General features: G+C 37.3%; 2 protein-coding genes across 3 annotated transcripts in view; both read left to right on the top strand.

Moving 5' to 3' along the window:
- The first annotated feature begins 28 nt into the window (after positions 1–28).
- Positions 29–17021, top strand: LOC110169553 (disintegrin and metalloproteinase domain-containing protein 10-like). The gene is made up of 16 exons (XM_020935098.2): positions 29–242; positions 2733–2883; positions 4924–5042; positions 5310–5468; positions 6525–6625; positions 7434–7583; positions 8272–8364; positions 8455–8638; positions 9142–9305; positions 9425–9608; positions 10319–10469; positions 10796–10979; positions 11454–11562; positions 12170–12390; positions 12951–13077; positions 13894–17021. The coding sequence occupies exons 1-16, from the start codon at positions 176–178 to the stop codon at positions 14133–14135; spliced, it is 2406 nt and encodes an 801-aa protein (XP_020790757.1). The 5' UTR covers positions 29–175; the 3' UTR covers positions 14136–17021.
- Positions 7223–17233, top strand: part of LOC110169565 (DNA-binding protein RFX7) — a 20010-nt gene continuing 9999 nt past the window's right edge. For both annotated transcript variants that reach the window (XM_055155118.1, XM_055155117.1), the window contains exon 1: positions 7223–7226. The gene's annotated coding sequence lies outside the window, so the exon portion shown is untranslated. The remainder of the gene's footprint in view (positions 7227–17233) is intronic.

Genomic DNA, 17233 nt, shown 5'->3' with positions numbered 1-17233 from the left:
TGATGCCATGAGTGAGGGGCCTGGTTCATGGGGGGAAGGGATGCCTGTATCCATGCGTCTGACGTCAGCGCGCTGGAGAGAGAGGAGGCGATGAGAGGAAGCTGCAATAAACACACAGGGCGTCTGCGCCTATCTAAGTAGGACAATAAAGTGAAACGGTATCAATGCTCTAACAATGGATTTGTCAGATATGGTCCTTCTTAAACTTTTCCTCTTCGTTTACTTACTTAACTACACCGAAGGTGAGTGAAACGTGGAGAGAAAGCCCTGTAGGTTGTGTTAAATTCATGAAGCGGCTGAGAGGAGCAGAAAGGCTGGTAGCCCGTTAGCTAACGCAAAGGATCAGCAGGGCCTGCTTGTTATGAAGAGACTGCACCCTTTTGCTCTATTGCTCATGTCTAACTATTGTTACTGTACACGAGGATACTCTTTTATTTGTGCGTATTACTGAAACAGGCCAGTGATGATAAATTATTTGTGCGCGCTGTCACCGTGTGATTGTGCGGTTTGTGTGGGTTTTGTTGTGACCGTGCGAATAGCGGCGACAGCCATTGTTATGAGGAGATCGAGATGCCGACTGCTAAACGGACTGCTAGCTCTTAGCTAACATTTTAGCTCTAATCTTTTTAGTCAAGAGGAAAAACAAGTCTGCTACAAGGCTCCTGATGTCTGTCGTGTCCGCCTTTCCCATTCTGATTTCACGTCTTCTAGTGTTGGTGTTTTGGAGCCTGAAGCAGTTTTCTCAATATTTTCTGTCAGAAATCAGATGAGTTTCATGTAAATGTAGCTATAATTTACTTATGCTTTTACTAATCTTCAGGTAAAACACTGTATCACTCCCTGTTCATGTATTTTACACACAGTGTTCCAGGTCTTCATTGTCAAAATGTACATAATAACACTTTCAAATACATGGGGCTAAAATTAAGTGTAATAGTATAAGCATAACATTGCTATCAAAGCTGCATTTGGATGAAAGACAAGAACACTTTTAGACTGTAGTTTATTACATAATAGCGGATCCTCCTTCGATCACACATGTTTTTATTTGTTTGTGTACCTACAGTACAGTCTGAGACTTTGGGGCATTTTGAACATGCCATGGCCTTCACTTCTCATAGTCACCCCAATGAAAAATGCAAGCGTTTGGGTTAAATATTTCATAACACACATGAACAGTGGAACTAGCTCAAGCTTGGTGTACTCACTCATCTTTGTTGCTAAATTACATAGAAACCAGTCATGTGTAGCTTGCTGGCCCTACATAAATACACACACTACTCATTATACATACACTTCCTGTTCTACATTACCTTTTATGGTACATGTTAATTACACTTCTCCATAAATCTCCCTTAAACTTTACTTTTAACTACATGCAAGTTTCCAACAAATGTGTCAGTTATTTCTAAGCGCGAAGCATTGGGTGAAATGGATGTGCCCAAAATCCCAAATCCGTCAGTGCCACCACCCACTGTTTGGTAAAAATGGCAATAGAGATGGATGCCAGTTGTTAAGCATGTTTCCAAATCTGCCATATGTGTGATTTAAATAGACTTAGGGGATGTTTACATGAAAACAGCGGGCAAAGCTTTAGGCATGTGCTGGTGGGTTTGATGGTTTTGTTTTGAATTTCTTTTACATGTTAAAGACTTGTCTAATTTCTGTGCACAAGTTTGTTTGTTTGTTTTGGGGTTTTTTTTTACTTCAATGTGCTCTCTTCAAAATATAACTAACAGGCTATAAGGCAGGCAAAAGTTGCCTATACTAAATGTACCCTAAATTAGGTATCATGGAAAATCAATAGTAAACATAACATTTGGTTTGATGATGAATTGCAATTTGTACTTACACCATTTTAATATAATCAGTGAGCTATGGAGACCTTATTGCTCTACTGGAGTGCTCTACACAGAGCTGCCAGTTTAATTGTCACCCTTTTGTACTTTTTACACTAGTTAGTTAAGAATTTGTAAACATGTCAATGCACAAGTACATGCCTTAATTTCCTTGATTGTTCTAAGTGGATTTTATTATATCTGAAGACAGCCACTGAAGTGAAGTTGATGCCACTTAACATAAATGTGGAGTCATTGTAAAGTTATCTTAAAGGCCCTATATTACACAAAACTGGCTCTTGTGAGCTTTAAGCCATCTTCTAATGTTGTTACCTCATCAAAAACATGAATTTGTGTTTTGTTTCATTCACACATGTTTGAGTAATCCTCAAATGAATAGTTTACATCTTAACAGCTACCTTTTTGACCTTTAGTTCAGTAGAGACAAGCAATTATAGGGCTGAAATCATCCAAATTATTCTAGTGAAGGTGTAAGGAGTTAAAAACAGATTGGAGCACTTCCTGCATTACCACATGACATCACAAGGTGTAGCAGAGTGTTTTCTGTTTGAGGAAAAAACTCAACCTAAATTTCCAGGAGTGTTTAATGTGTGAATGAAACCAAACATTCAAACAACTGATTTTGATGAGGAATCTTTATAACATAGATCAGAAAATGGACACTTTAAATGCTTGTATTATAACAGATAACTTCTACCAAGATGAGATGTGTCATCATGTTACACCCAGATTACAGTGTTTTGCTAATATGATTGGAGATCGCTAAGATGTTCTTACTTAGTCATAATTCCTGGACTGTTTCAGAATTTTTTCCTCTTATTTCATTAATTTAGAAAGGATGCTGAAATGCTGTGTTTTTTTTCCTCTCCACAGGACATTATAGAAATCCTCTGAACAAGTACATCCTGCACTATGAAGGCCTGTCCTACGACACAGAGCTGGTGCACCACCATCACCAGAGAGCCAAAAGGGCGCTGTCCCACGAAGAAAAGTTCCTCCATTTAGACTTTCATGCCCATGGAAGGTTTGTCTTTTCTTGTTGCTTAAATTGGCCATACATTTTCACACACGAATTTATATAATAAAACATAGTTTCTCTTGAACATCTGTGAATAAATCAAGGTAGTAGCTATATACCATTTGGACATTACAAAATGTCAGCTGTTCTGTTCTTTGGATTTATTTTGCTCTTCAAATTACTATACAGTGAAGTTTTGAAGTCATTTTGATCACACACACATTTCTGTTTGTTGCTTCTTATAAAACTCACAAATTATCATACCACTTCCATTGCAAGTTACATTCATAGTCCTGTAAGAAAAAACGTTTTTCTGTTTGACCAGTCTCCATGGGCTTTGATCTTAACCTCTTGTATGAATAGTGGCACATGTAGTAAACATGCAGTTGAATTTAGGTGAGGACATACTAGGTTGTATTTTTCTAAATGGATGGTGCTTTTCCTTTAAGTGCAGATAGAGTTGGTTTTGTGGGTGGTTGGTGAAGAGGTGGTGTGGTTGAGTAGGGACCATCTGGCTGAGATCTTGGCGTGTGCTGTTATCGTTGTGAATGTGGCAAGGCCTGATTTTCCCAAACAGTTTTTTTTTTTTTTTTTTTTTTTACAGCAAACAGCTACAAACAATGATTTAAGTCCTTTTGAAATCTCTATATCAGATCGTGTCCTCAGTGAGCCCTTGCAAAGAAGACATTTTGTTCTTTTTTGTACAAATTTAATTCCGTTCTACATGGGGATGGACAATTGAATGAATTGATTAAAATTCGTTTATGTATTATGTCAATGATCATCACATTTGTTTTTTTATTTTATTTTTTTTTAGACCTATACAGCCAGTTTAGACTTTAGAGGACTAAATTTATGCTGTAATTTTTGTTTATTTATTTAGGTTTAGAAACAAAAATATAAATGTGAATGAGAAAAATATGTATGTTTGTGTTTTTTGCCAAATCGCTCAGTCCAGCTTTATAGACAATAATATAAATTCTGCCTAAAAGTTAGAATTTATAATATGACAAATCACATTGTCTTGTCAACAGTATTTCATGAGTAGTTTCTAAAAGTTATTCTAAATTTCTGTTGGGATTTTAAGCAAATATGTTCTGTTGAGGATAATAATGGTGCAATTTTAGAGTGATTTTTAAAATGACTTTCTTGTATACTATTATGGTAAGTAACTAATTGGAAGTTGAAAATTGATGGCGTTAGTTACATTTTCTATCATTTTTAATTGTGTACTTACTGTATCTGGGAGGTTTTGGGGCTGTTAATGGAGTAATTCTCAGTGATTAACCATCTGAGGCCAAACTATAATATTATTATTTTGTTATTTGACCAATAACCATCCTGCTCATTATGCTATTCAGTTGGTTTGTGTGCGTGTTGTTAAGTAAGCTTATTTTTGGAGAAACAGTGTCTTGGCGCTTACAGTAAACCACTGTGTAGGTGTTACATGAGACCAAAGCTACTGTAACATCTTTGTCTTCCTCTCGTATGCTTCATCAACAAAACACCATTGTTCCCCTGGTTTAATCCAGTGCACTTTCCCACCAACTCTGATTAATCATTAAAACAGGATCTCTGACTAGGTCTAAATCACTGAATGCATTCTGATTGCAGACTAAACTAAGCCTAAAGCAGTTATAAACCATGAGGACTTGACATAATAAAACCTTAAATACAAAACAGCCTGTACTGATTTTGAGTACCAGAGTCTCATTGTTTGTTTTTTGTGAGGTTAAAAAGACGTAGCTTTCTCTTTTCAGATAATGTCTCTTTGTTTTTCTGCTAAATGTGCCTCTCCTTTCATCCTTTTGGTAAATTTCATTTGCATTTTCTCAAAGGCTTGTTGAGTATTCCTGATTTCCCTGAAGCCCACTGTCTGATTGGTGTTGTGGTCCAAAGATGCACATTGTAACACAAACATTACGGCACAAGACAGTTTGTCGCTAAAGCAGAAGCAACCTCTTCTTTCAGTTTGGATTATTGTGCACTGTATTATAACTTAAAGTTCACATATGATTTTTAAAGTTTTTTGTTCATTTTCCCCAGGCATTTTAACTTGCGCATGAAGAGAGATACTTCTCTATTTGCTCAAGATTTGAAGGTTGAAGTCTCAGGAGAAGAGATTCCTTATGATACCTCTCATATCTACACTGGAGAAATTTTTGGTGAGATTTACACAAATTATTCATCAAATTCAATATCATGTATCATGTATTATTTTTAAAAAAAAATTCATGAAAGTACAGCAAAGGCCAATACACTGAATCAGATGCAGTACTGTTTTGGATTGTGAAACATTTTCAGATGGTAACAAACTAACCCAGGCCACATAATTAATTTTATTTTGTCCCCTGTTGTTCAAAGTTTGCCTTCTAAAATATGCGTCCATTTAAATATTTTTTCAACTAATACTGTTTAATTTGAATTGCCAGGTGAGAAAAACACCTTAACTCATGGCTCTATTGTGGATGGCAAGTTTGAGGGCTTCATTCAGAGCTACCAGGGCACCTACTACGTGGAGCCTGCCGACAGATACCTCCAGGGGAAAAACGTGCCTTTCCACTCTGTCATGTACCATGAGGACGACATACGTAAGTCTCAGTGGCTCTGGATACGGCAGTTTGATTTTAATCATGGGCTTGGTGTGAGAAAATGTACAAATATGCTAATACTGATTGGAGAAGTTCATGGTTGGGTTAGCTCAAGCTTCTGTGATCAACCCCCTAGAGGTAGAGATATAGTCCGGGTAGTCATTTGCTTAGTAGCTTCTTAGGAATGGGTGTAAATAGTATAAATAGTGTGAACTATAAATGCTTTAAAAGATTTATTCAGACATAAAATATTGAGATATTCTACTGGCATCAAACACTTGATTGTTGTTGCTATACATTTTCATATTGCTCCATATACTGTAAATAACAGCATGATTTGCATTATTACTAGTAATTTATTCTGCAATATTGTAAAAATATATGGATAGGCCTGTCATGATAAATACTATATTGACTTATCATTGAATACATGGTAGATGAAACAGTAATTTTGGGGGTCAAAATTTTCATGTGTACATTTTCTTTGCAAGTCGTAAATCTTTTGCTATTTTAGGTTGAATTGATAACTTCTAGGGCTGAATATAGATTTAAATTAATTACTAAAGCATCTGCTATTTATTTATTATATGTAATCTTAACAATATTGTACACATAGTGTAATTTTTTGGGAATAATTTTGCTTTAGGGTTTAGGGTCAGGTCAGTGGCATAAATTTGTTTCAATATTATTGTTTACCGTCTATTTAAAAAAAAAAAACTATATATACTGCACTTCAAAATGTGTTATCATGACAGGCCTATACTACTATATGGGTGTATAGCATGGTAAATCATGACCCACACTACTCCTTGAAGGATATAACCACAACGGTGTTAGAGTGAGCCCCAAGCATACCCCTTGAGAGTTCCCTGTAATTTCCAATCATCTGTGTACATAGAGTGAAGGCCAAGTAATAACAGCCACATGGGGTGAGGAGAGTAGCTGTAAGCGCGTTCATTAGCTGATCGTGAATAGTACTGGAAATAGAGTGACTCAGTGGGTTAAGTGGCTGACATTATCTGCCATAATCCTACAGTGTTGTGTCTTGTGCCTCAGACTATCCACATAAGTACGGCCCTGAGGGAGGATGTGCGAACAGTTCTGTGTTTGAGCGAATGAGGAAGTATCAGGGCTCTGCTGTACAAGAGCCACTCAAGGTAAACAAGATTGTGCGCATTTAAGAGGCAAGAACTACAGATACCACTTTAGCATAACTACACCTTAATTAGCCTTAATAAAGCATGAACAAACACTTAATGCATATGAACAAGTGGTTTATTCAGAATGATTCAGGCTTTAATTTTAATGCAGGCTTAAGAGTTAGTAACTACATAATTAATACCCTAATGCCGAATCATTCATTAAAAAACGATATGTCAATAATGACATCTTTGTTCACAGTTTATTAAGTAGACTAAAGTGTAGTTACTAAAGTCTTTCTGAACTGTGGTTCAATTTATTTTTTATTTTAATTTATTTTTGATAGAAATTTATGAAGAAATATGGTGGCAAACATCTCACTAAAGTACACTATTCTTGAAGATGGATTATGTTTTAGTAATATAGTGATATGCAGGGATATAATGATGTGCATAGTTTCCCCCAGAAACATTTTGCCTAATTGTAAAAAATAATTTAGCTTTAGCTCATACAAAATTCACAATTTTCCTGTATAAGACTGTCACAAGCTTTAATTTTATGAGTTGTACATTGTGAATATACCAAGTGATGGTTGCATGACATCAAGAACAGCATATTTTTTGCTGTTAATTGTGCAACACTGCTTATAATCTAGGTAGATAGATACTTTAGGAAGAAAATTCAAAGTTCAGCAGCAGCAACACAAAAGCAAACATAGCAACATAGGAAAGATATTTACAGTTATCAGTCCATCCTCTTGCATTCACCTGCTGTAGGGATGCCTGAAATCTTGCCTATTTCTAAACCTTTTTCCATATCTCTCAGGATGTCCACATTGATGAGGATTCTGACGGACCTGTGCTGCTGAGGAGGAGGAGGATGGCTCAGGCTGAGAAAAATACCTGTCAGCTCTTCATTCAGACAGACCATCTTTTCTTCAAGTACTACAAAACCAGAGAGGCTGTTATAGCACAGGTACACCCCCACCACGCACACACGTTTCAGGGCACGTTTGTCTCTGTAACAAGGTTAATTAGAATAACACGTCGTGGTGCAAATCGTGAATCATTCCCTACTATAATTAGAAGGGACATACAGCCTTGTAAGCAGGAATAACGTTTTTCTTTACTTTTCATAACCAACAACTTTAGCAAATTAAAGCACATGCGGGTTTTTATGTTCATGGCGTGTCAATAAATAATTTATGTTGAACCACTGCATTAAAATTCAGTTAATGTTGCTACAAACAGCTTAAAGATGTCAATCAGTACTGCTAAAAAACATGACCTCATTAGAGTCAATTTGAGTTGATTAATTTTGTACATTTTTATTTTGTAGAATTAATTTTTTTTTATTTGCTATTTAAATGCAAATAATTAACAATTTAGCCCTTGAAACAAGTTGAAGAAAGAACATAAACATACATTCAAATGTAGCATCAGTCATCACACCATGTACCATTTAATCTGAAAAAGGCTCAAATACACCTCCAAGAATTATACAACATGAATAAATTAGACTTAAAATAAATCCCACTACACTACACTACCTGAAGTGCCCATATACCACTGGATATTTATAGATGTTTTGACCAAATAGCTGTACTTACAATCTTTCTCTTTGGTAAATTACCCATAACTCTTTCTTACTTCTCTATCTCCAGATCTCCAGTCATGTCAAGGCCATCGATGCAATTTATCAGGGAACCGATTTCATGGGCATTCGAAACATTAGCTTCATGGTTAAAAGAATCCGAGTGAGTCATATACTCCATTTATCTTTCAGTGCATTTTACATTTGAATCCTCTATTAACTTAAAACTGTATGTTCACACTGTCCTGTCTAGATTAATACCACCAATGATGAGAGGGACCGGTCCAACCCATTTCGTTTTGCAAACATCGGAGTTGAAAAGTTTTTAGAGCTGAACTCTGAACAGAATCATGACGACTACTGTTTGGCCTATGTTTTCACCGACAGAGACTTTGACGACGGTGTGCTGGGACTGGCCTGGGTTGGAGCACCTTCAGGTAGGTTACAGTTACAACAATTAAAGAAGAAAACTGACTTACAGATGCCATATACATATAGTTTAGCTGGATATTGTTAGTTTGTGGCTGGCTGTGCTATTTCACGAGGAGATGTGACTGGGTCTTGTCATTGTAAAAAAACAAAAAAAACTAATATAAAATTTAACAATAAAAGGTAACATGGTGGTTTAAATATATTATTTGTTAGCAGTGATAGCAGTAGCACCCCCTCTTTAATAACTGTTGGTCTAAAATTTTTGCTTAGACTTCAGGTGGAACATTTACGGTCTATATTAATTTATCAAAACTTGGAATAAAAAAGTTCTTTGAAATGTTATTACAACATAACTATACTAGAACAGGTTTAATAATGAAACAATATGTTATTATTATTATTGTATTATTGAAAGGTCATATAGAGTTCATCTCAGTCACAGTCCATTTTTATTATTTGACATTCAATGTTACAAGTGGTTTAAAGAATCTCTGTTTTTTCTTTCTAGGGAGCTCTGGTGGCATTTGCGAGAAGAGCAAGCTGTATTCAGATGGCAAGAAGAAGTCTCTCAACACTGGAATAATTACTGTACAAAATTATGCCTCCCACGTGCCACCCAAAGTCTCCCATATCACTTTTGCACATGAAGTGGGACATAATTTTGGCTCCCCGGTGAGTAACATCTTTTGAACTGCTCGAATGAATGTATTAACCAGCCATTGTGTTTTTCGGTTTCAAACTTGTGACTTTAATTTATTTCTTTCTTATTTCACTCTTGTTTTTGCTCACAGCATGATTCTGGAGCTGAGTGCACGCCAGGGGAATCCAAGAGCCAAGACAAGAAAGAGAAGGGCAATTACATCATGTATGCACGGGCCACGTCAGGAGACAAACTCAACAACAACAAGTTCTCTATCTGCAGCGTGCGCAACATCAGCCAGGTCCTGGAGAAGAAGAGGGGCAACTGCTTTGTCGGTAAGATTTATTTGTTATTTCAAAGGGGTTCACTAGGTTCGCTTTAGTAGGTTTTAGGCTTTTCAATTCAAAAAGTGGTGGTGAATGCTCTATGGGTTCTTATAAATAAACACTGGCAAAGTGGATCATTATCAAATTTATGACATACTTTACTGGGTGGGACAATGAACAGTTTGTTCAGAACACAACCATTTGGTAGTGATGAGATTAAGTTGGGCAATCATCAGATAGTATTGTGAAATAGTGCATTTTATTGTTCTTTGAGAAAGAAACTTTGCTTATTTATGAATGTGGTATTTGCTTTTTGGTAGTTAGAGGCAGTTTGGTGCACTTCTGTCAGCCTACTCCAGGTCAGCTGCAGCTAAAGAAGTAGCTTGCTAGAGTATGGGGAGTGAATGAATAAATAATAAACCTCCTGGAAAAGCTCTATACAGCACCATTTTTCTTGCTAACTCTATCAATAATGTTCCTATTGTCTAAGAAGTGCAGTGTTGCAACAAACAGGCTCAACATAAAGAAGACTGATTGAAACGAAATCTCTCATGTTAAGGATTTTTACTGGTCATTAACATTAAGAAATGTATTGTGTCAAAAGTTTGAGTTTCAACAAAATCTGAAATATTCCTGGCTAAAGCCCAGTTTTGCTGGTGGTACTGAGCTGTGAGATCAGACACCATGTTGATTCTCTGAGTGTTTGCTTTGGTAAACAGAGTCTGGTCAGCCCATCTGTGGGAATGGGCTGGTGGAGCCTGGAGAGGAGTGCGACTGTGGCTACAGCGATCAGTGCAAGGACCAGTGCTGCTACGATGCCAACCAGCCCGACAACAAGAAGTGCAAGCTCAAGCCTGGCAAAGTCTGCAGGTATGTGTGCAAATCTGGTTTCTTGTACTGTGGAAAAGTCAATGTTTAGAGGAAAATTAAGATGAACACTTGCATTTGTGGATGGGTATGCTGCGTGTGCTTTTCTCTCAGCTGGATTTGACAAAACTTTGGCCATTCAACCTGCAGTATTTGTTTCAACACTCGCTTTCAACGAGAGCCATTCCAGATAGATCTGTAGAGATTGGATTAGGAGACCACATCAGAATCACACCAAAATTATTAGTGCTGCCATTATTGACCCTTTTTTGCTTTATTGTAGTTTATTTGGCCAATAAACCATGTTTATCATTATATTTTTGCTTCAGTCCAAGCCAGGGTCCATGCTGTGCTCCTGACTGCTCTTACAAGGGCCGTAATGAGAAGTGTCGAGAGGAGTCAGAGTGCGCTCACCAGGGCATGTGCAACGGTGTAAGTGCCCAGTGCCCCACCTCCGAGCCCAAAGCCAACTTCACGGCCTGCCACGGAGAGACCCAAGTCTGCCTCAATGGGGTAATGTGTGGTGCTGGATTTACTTGTATTTATTTACAATTTAAGTGGTACCTTAAGTGAATTGGCTGTGCTATTGTGTTTTAATTTGTAAAAGCTGGAATTTTTACATCTTATTTTTTCACATAATTTTTTATATACACCAAATTAGTGATCATAATTAATAAACAAATAGTCAGTCTTACAAATGAAATATGGAATGATTTTACATTAAATAGATCCTGCTGTTGGAGCAAAAAAATGGACAACTAGCAATGCTTGGTTTTGCAATTGTCTTACATTTGTAATGGTAAAAATATAATTTGCTAATTGTTATTATTATGTTATGTCAAAATTATGTAACATTGCAAATCCAACAATATGTTTCTTGTCATTTTTAGAACCCTGTGAAAAAAGTCTCCCTCCCTGTAGACACTGGCTGTTATAGTGCAGTTTGTGTTCACACCTGTCATTGACTGATATCACCTGTCCCCGCAGGGCTGCTCTGGCTCTATCTGTGAGAAGTATGGGCTGGAGGCGTGCACCTGTGCCAGCCAAGACGGGAAGGACGAGACTGAGCTCTGCCATGTGTGCTGCATGGAGAAGAGTGAGTCACTGCACCATGATACACAAAAATATACCTTCATATGTGGTAAAGACTAGTATATGAAACCACTAGCTTTGTTAACTGATCAGTGTTATTTTGGCAGGGGTTAAAACTGACTTAGAATATTTTTATTTCATTTCAAAGTTGCAGCCAATATCTTGCACAGTGAGAATGCAAAGGCCTATTCAATGGTTGTGAAGTTTATTTTATTATTTTGTGGGTTTAGTGTACATCTGATCCTGATGCTTCTTAGGTCGATTTGACTGAAAATAAGTGGGTTACAGCCTTCACTTTTTTATACATGCCCTGGAGCTTCATAGTTTCCTTTTAGGCAAATTATGAAATGTTTTCAGACTGACCAAACAATGGCTTTTAGCCAAACAAATGTGTACACATTACTCTGTGCTGTATGAATACAGCAACATGAACTGTAAATACGTAAATAGTGTATGGATGTGGTGACTGAGATTTAATGGGAGTTTTATTTATTGATTTAATGATTAATTAAACAAATAAATAAATAAATAATCAATATATAAACAGATGGTGGACAAAAAATACAGCAGGATTAATCTAAAATGTGTGTCTCCCTCCTGTCCCTTTACAGTGAACCCCAACACCTGCAGCAGCACAGGGTCGGAGAGACTGGCCCGATTCTTCAATAAGAAGGTGACCACTCTGCCGGCCGGGTCTCCCTGTAATGACTTCAAAGGCTACTGTGACGTGTTCATGAAGTGTCGCCTGGTGGATGCAGATGGACCCTTGGCCAGACTCAAGAAGGCCATCTTCAACCCGGAGCTTTACGAGAACATCGCAGAGTGGATAGTGGTATGTGGCCAGTTTCACTCCTTGTTGTTAAAATTTCTACAAATATTTTAGTAAGGCATGGGAGTTATTATTATATTACTATAGTGTTTTTAAAGGTGCATTGTGTAACATGTTCACCAGAAACACATTGCACTTATGATGAACAGTCCGTCAAATGCTTTTCTTCATGACGATGTTATTGCTTTGTCTGGAATATTTCACAGTATGACATTAAACCTTTCTATCTTCATGGAGACCAAACCAGACCAAGTTACAGGTCACATTTGTGGAGAGGCAATTCAGAATGCCTTTCTGTTTTTCTAGGTATTTTTGAACTATAAAACTGCCTGTAATTGAATAAGTGTAAGGTAAAGCTGTTTAATGTCATATTGTGGAACATTTCAGGCAGAGCAGTGACATATCCATAGGAACAAGCAGGTGATGGACCCTCGACCTGAAAAGTTACACAATGCACCTTTAAGTTTAGCAGTCAATATTTCTTAGTTTTATTACTCAAGCCGTTCTTAGCATAATTTGTGAGAGGCAAGTGTAGTTGTATTAATAGTGTTCCTCTGGTCCAGGCTCACTGGTGGGCAGTGCTGCTGATGGGCATCGCTCTGATCATGTTGATGGCTGGATTCATCAAGATTTGCAGCGTCCACACACCAAGCAGCAATCCTAAACTGCCTCCACCTAAACCACTTCCAGGTGAGAATTCCAATTTTTTTTATTAAAGGGCCCATATTACACTATTTTGTGATAATTTAGTTTCCTCATCACAAATACACCACGACACTTTTTAACACACAAACCCTGCATTTTAAGGCTGAGTTGTTCTCTCAAACAGAAATCACCTTGTGATATCATGTGGTAATACAGGAAGTTCTCCACTGTGTTTTTAAACTTTATACACCTTCACTAGAATCATGGATGATTTAAGCCCTAGAATTGCCAGTCTGAACTGAAGGTAGAAGGTAGCTGTTAACTTGAAAATTATTGTGTCATAACATCACAAGGTGGTATTTTGAGCTTAGGAGAAGAATGAAACATAACACAACTCCAAATATGTTTTTGCTAAGGTAACAACACTGTAACATGATAAAACAGTTATCTCTGTTTTTTGTGCCAAGTTTCTAAATAACAGCATTGAAAATGTGAAGTTTGGTCTCATTCCAATTAGATTTATTATTCTAATGCTGATTAAATAATGCTTTTGTATTACTGCAATTATTTTGCTTGTATAATACATAAGTTATAGTTGCCACTAAATGTAACCTTTAAAGAGAAGTCATTCCCAACAGTGTTTCAAATTGTGTTAAAACCATAAGCTTGTGTAGACATCTGTGTGAGAGATCTGTAAAATAAACTGTTACTATTTTGTCCCATCGCAAGTATTTCTGAGCTTTTCTTACAAACATTTTTAACTTGTGTGTGACTCTGAGCTAAAAGTGGGACACCTGCATTTTGCCATGTTAATAAATGAGTTTCCCACCTATGACTAACCTTTACAACCTCTCCCCTCAGGCACTTTGAAAAGGCGGCGGGCGCAGCAGCACTCCAGCTCCCAGGTGCAGCACCAGTCTCGGGACCCCCACGGCGCACACGGGGGCCATAGTGGGCATGGTGGGGGGCACGGAGGGGGACACGGCGGGGGGCAGAGGCAGCAACAGCAGCAAAGACAGCCATCGCGACAGTCCCAACAGCAGCAGCAGCGTCACCACCGCCAGCCCAGAGAGAACTATCAGATGGGCCAGATGAGACGCTAAGAGACCCCCTCCTCCCCCTCCCAAGCCTCTGACTACTACCACCAACCACCACCCCCCCGATGCCTTGGCTCCTCCTTGTGCCTACAGTTGGGAAAACAAAAGCAGCGTCACTCCATCCAAAGAAAAAGCCTGACACGGTTGATGGTCATCTTCATATCCTCCCATTAACGATAGACAATAGACTACGCGACATGGCAGAAGACACTGAAACTCAATTTGGTTCTTTGTGGAGTGGACCGTCAGCCATTTGCGATCGAAGCGTCTTTTTTTTTCCACCACCGTTTTGTTCGTTTTTGAAGGAGTGCCAAGGAGTTAAGGAATCATGTGTAGCTTTAGTACATTCTGTGATGTGTTATTCAGTTTTGATTTTTTTGTTTTGTTTTGTTTTTATTGCGACGTCGTCTTGAGTGACTCGCCCGTGGCTGCTGGTGAATTGTCTGTGCTTTTCTGTTGGGCCATCATAACGAGAGACAGAGACACTTCAGCGGGGAATAAGCGGCACTTTTTTCGTCATTTTACACTCGTCGAAAAATGGCAAAGACACAGGCTCCAGTGTGTCTCGTGCAGGCGGTTCCTCTGCATGTGATTGTACATATTTAGTGTATTATAAGTGAAAAAACTATTTCTTCTACTGTAAATGTGTAATTCTTCACGTTTTTCTTTTTGATTTTATTTTCCGTTAGTGCTCTCAGGACTTACTAACACACGAAGGACGGTCATGGTGAGCTCCTTGGATGCTACTTTTTGAGCATTTGTTGCCACCAAGCTCAAAGTGTCCAATCAGGTGGAGCTCTTTCACTTTTGCTAGATACAATTCGAAACAAAAAGGTCACTATATTGCATTTTAAGGGCCTTTTTTGTTCACAATCCCATATTCTTTTTTCTCGTCTTGCTAACATCATGTCCAGTCGTACGTGTAAAGCTAGAGAGGAACTGTTGAACACGAAAAGGGAAGATTGCCTAGTTTGGGACAATGTCTTTTATTAATATTTTTTTGTTGTTTTATTTTGATTATGAAGAACAAATAACCACTAATTGATCATTCTACCTGTTGAGATTTGAAGATGAGGGGTAAGTGAAGGCTGCTGTGGCTTAGTGTAATGTGTATGTTGAAAAGTTAGTTTACATGAGTGTGGGAATAAATTGAAACTCCAGTGTGCTTGTGTACAAAAGATAAATCATGCTATTATTCTTCAGATCGTGATTTTCAATGTGGGCATGCAGACACATCTATTAATGTGACTTTAATTGACGAAGGTCTGTACTATTTGTATGTCACTCTACACTTTACTTTGACAGCTGATAATGTTTGGATCTTAAAACTTAAAATGGACAAAAACACATTCCAGCTTGAGCACACTACAACAGTTTTTCATTTTTATACAAGATTTTGCTTGACTTTGTGAACCCATCCCCTTTAGAGCTACAGTACTGTGCAAAATGCTTCAAAGAACTAAGGATGGTGCATTAAAGTGGAACTAAACACTAAATCCACTTTTCTTTCGCTACTTAACTGTATTTGGTAATCACACTGTTCCTCATATATCCAGATCCGGCCCTTTCTCCTCTCTGTTTTATAGTTTACAGGCATTACAGTTTATCAGCTCTGTTTGAAATGTGGTTGTGGGCAGAGTTTGTGTTTAGTCCCACTTTGATATGCTACATTAGAAAAGTACTATTTTAATGTGGGTCGCAGTGATAAATATGATGTACCTAGAAATGGCCACAAAGGAAAAATAAGTTTTAAATTTACACAATTTTTTTATGTGCAATTTATTGAAGTTGATTAGAGTGAGTGTTGAAATAGTAAAAACTAAGCGTCAAAACCTCCTAAAAAAAAAAACATAATTTTGCTCTACATAATTCTACCTTTCATTTTGCACAGTACTGTAAATATGTGTGATCTTAGTGTGCCATATGTTCTGGTGACATTTCCTGATATTGGGTTTATCCGGAAGGCAGTTAACACTAAAATTGAAGGATTCTGGTCATGAAGGATTGTTCTAACTTTTGACAATAAAGCAAAAAGTATTGTTTTCATTATCATGTCTTAATGCATGCAGTACGTAACACAAGTAGTATAACCACACTTGCTCTGGAGGGGACTTGACACTATATGTTTTGGCTATTTTAAATTTCAACAATTATTTTCTGTGAATTTGATAGTCACTCTACTTCTTGCATCTGTAAAACTACAACTGGAGCTCTTTTTAAAATGTCAACTCCTGGGTTGAATCACGACTGTAATGCCTGGGGTAAATTTAACATGTAAACTTGTACAGTACTTCGAAAAATTTGCATTTCATTTGAAAATGAAGATTACATTTTGATACGTTTTGTTCATTATTTTGTATTTCTGATTCCAGTTGTTTAAAGATGTTCATATGTGACAAACTTTCCTCCCTATAAGTTATTTACGTTCTTCTATGTGCTAGTAGAACTCAACTTTGCTTCTGATTTCACCACCGAAATTTCAGTTCTGTGTGATGGTGATGGAGTTGATTTTTTTTTTTTTTTTTTTTGTCAGTTTTCTGTGGCATGGTATGGGTAGATGAGCAGCAGATTAAATGCCTGTAAAATTTATTTTCTTTCTTTTTAATTTCATAGTCTTGGTAAAGTTTTTAGCTAAACGTGCACTGAAATGTCCAAATTGAGTTTGAAATGTTGTAGGTTGTTGTAGGCCGAAAGAACACGATTAAAAAGTAATACTACTGTCTGATTTTAATGTTCACTGTGTTTTATACAGTATCGGAAATTTTTGTTCACTTTGAACATTTTTACTAAAAAAATCAAATTGTATTGTGCAAAGAGATGTAATTTTTGGAGTACTTGAAATGCATTAATTAAAAGACGCGTTCAAAATAAAATAGACCCCTGTTTACTGTCTCCAGAGTGTCCAGTTTCCAGTCTTTTATATCTCATGGGGTCAGGAAATCTTCTGTGTTCTACTATTGTATATGCTTATTGTTCTCATACAAGACGCCCTAGCTGACAGGATTTATCAATATTTGGGACTGATTCGTGGAGCTGAATTGAATTTTGAATTTTTCTAACAATGTGTGTTGTATAGCCCTTTTAGATCCATGTATTTATTAATT

Source organism: Boleophthalmus pectinirostris, unplaced genomic scaffold (genome assembly GCF_026225935.1).
Source record: "Boleophthalmus pectinirostris isolate CB_2022bp ecotype Guang Dong unplaced genomic scaffold, ASM2622593v1 HiC_scaffold_2, whole genome shotgun sequence".
Taxonomy (NCBI): domain Eukaryota; kingdom Metazoa; phylum Chordata; class Actinopteri; order Gobiiformes; family Gobiidae; genus Boleophthalmus; species Boleophthalmus pectinirostris.
The sequence above is the reverse complement of the archived record's forward strand: the minus strand, read 5'-3'. Positions and strand labels throughout refer to the sequence as shown.

Bases quoted from the DNA above. Each gene is read 5' to 3' on its own strand.
- LOC110169553 (XM_020935098.2), top strand. From the start codon at position 176: ATGGATTTGTCAGATATGGTCCTTCTTAAACTTTTCCTCTTCGTTTAC. The intron at 5,043-5,309 runs GTGAGATTTACA...TTGAATTGCCAG, and splicing joins CTACACTGGAGAAATTTTTG to GTGAGAAAAACACCTTAACT. The intron at 7,584-8,271 runs GTACACCCCCAC...CTCTATCTCCAG, and splicing joins GAGAGGCTGTTATAGCACAG to ATCTCCAGTCATGTCAAGGC.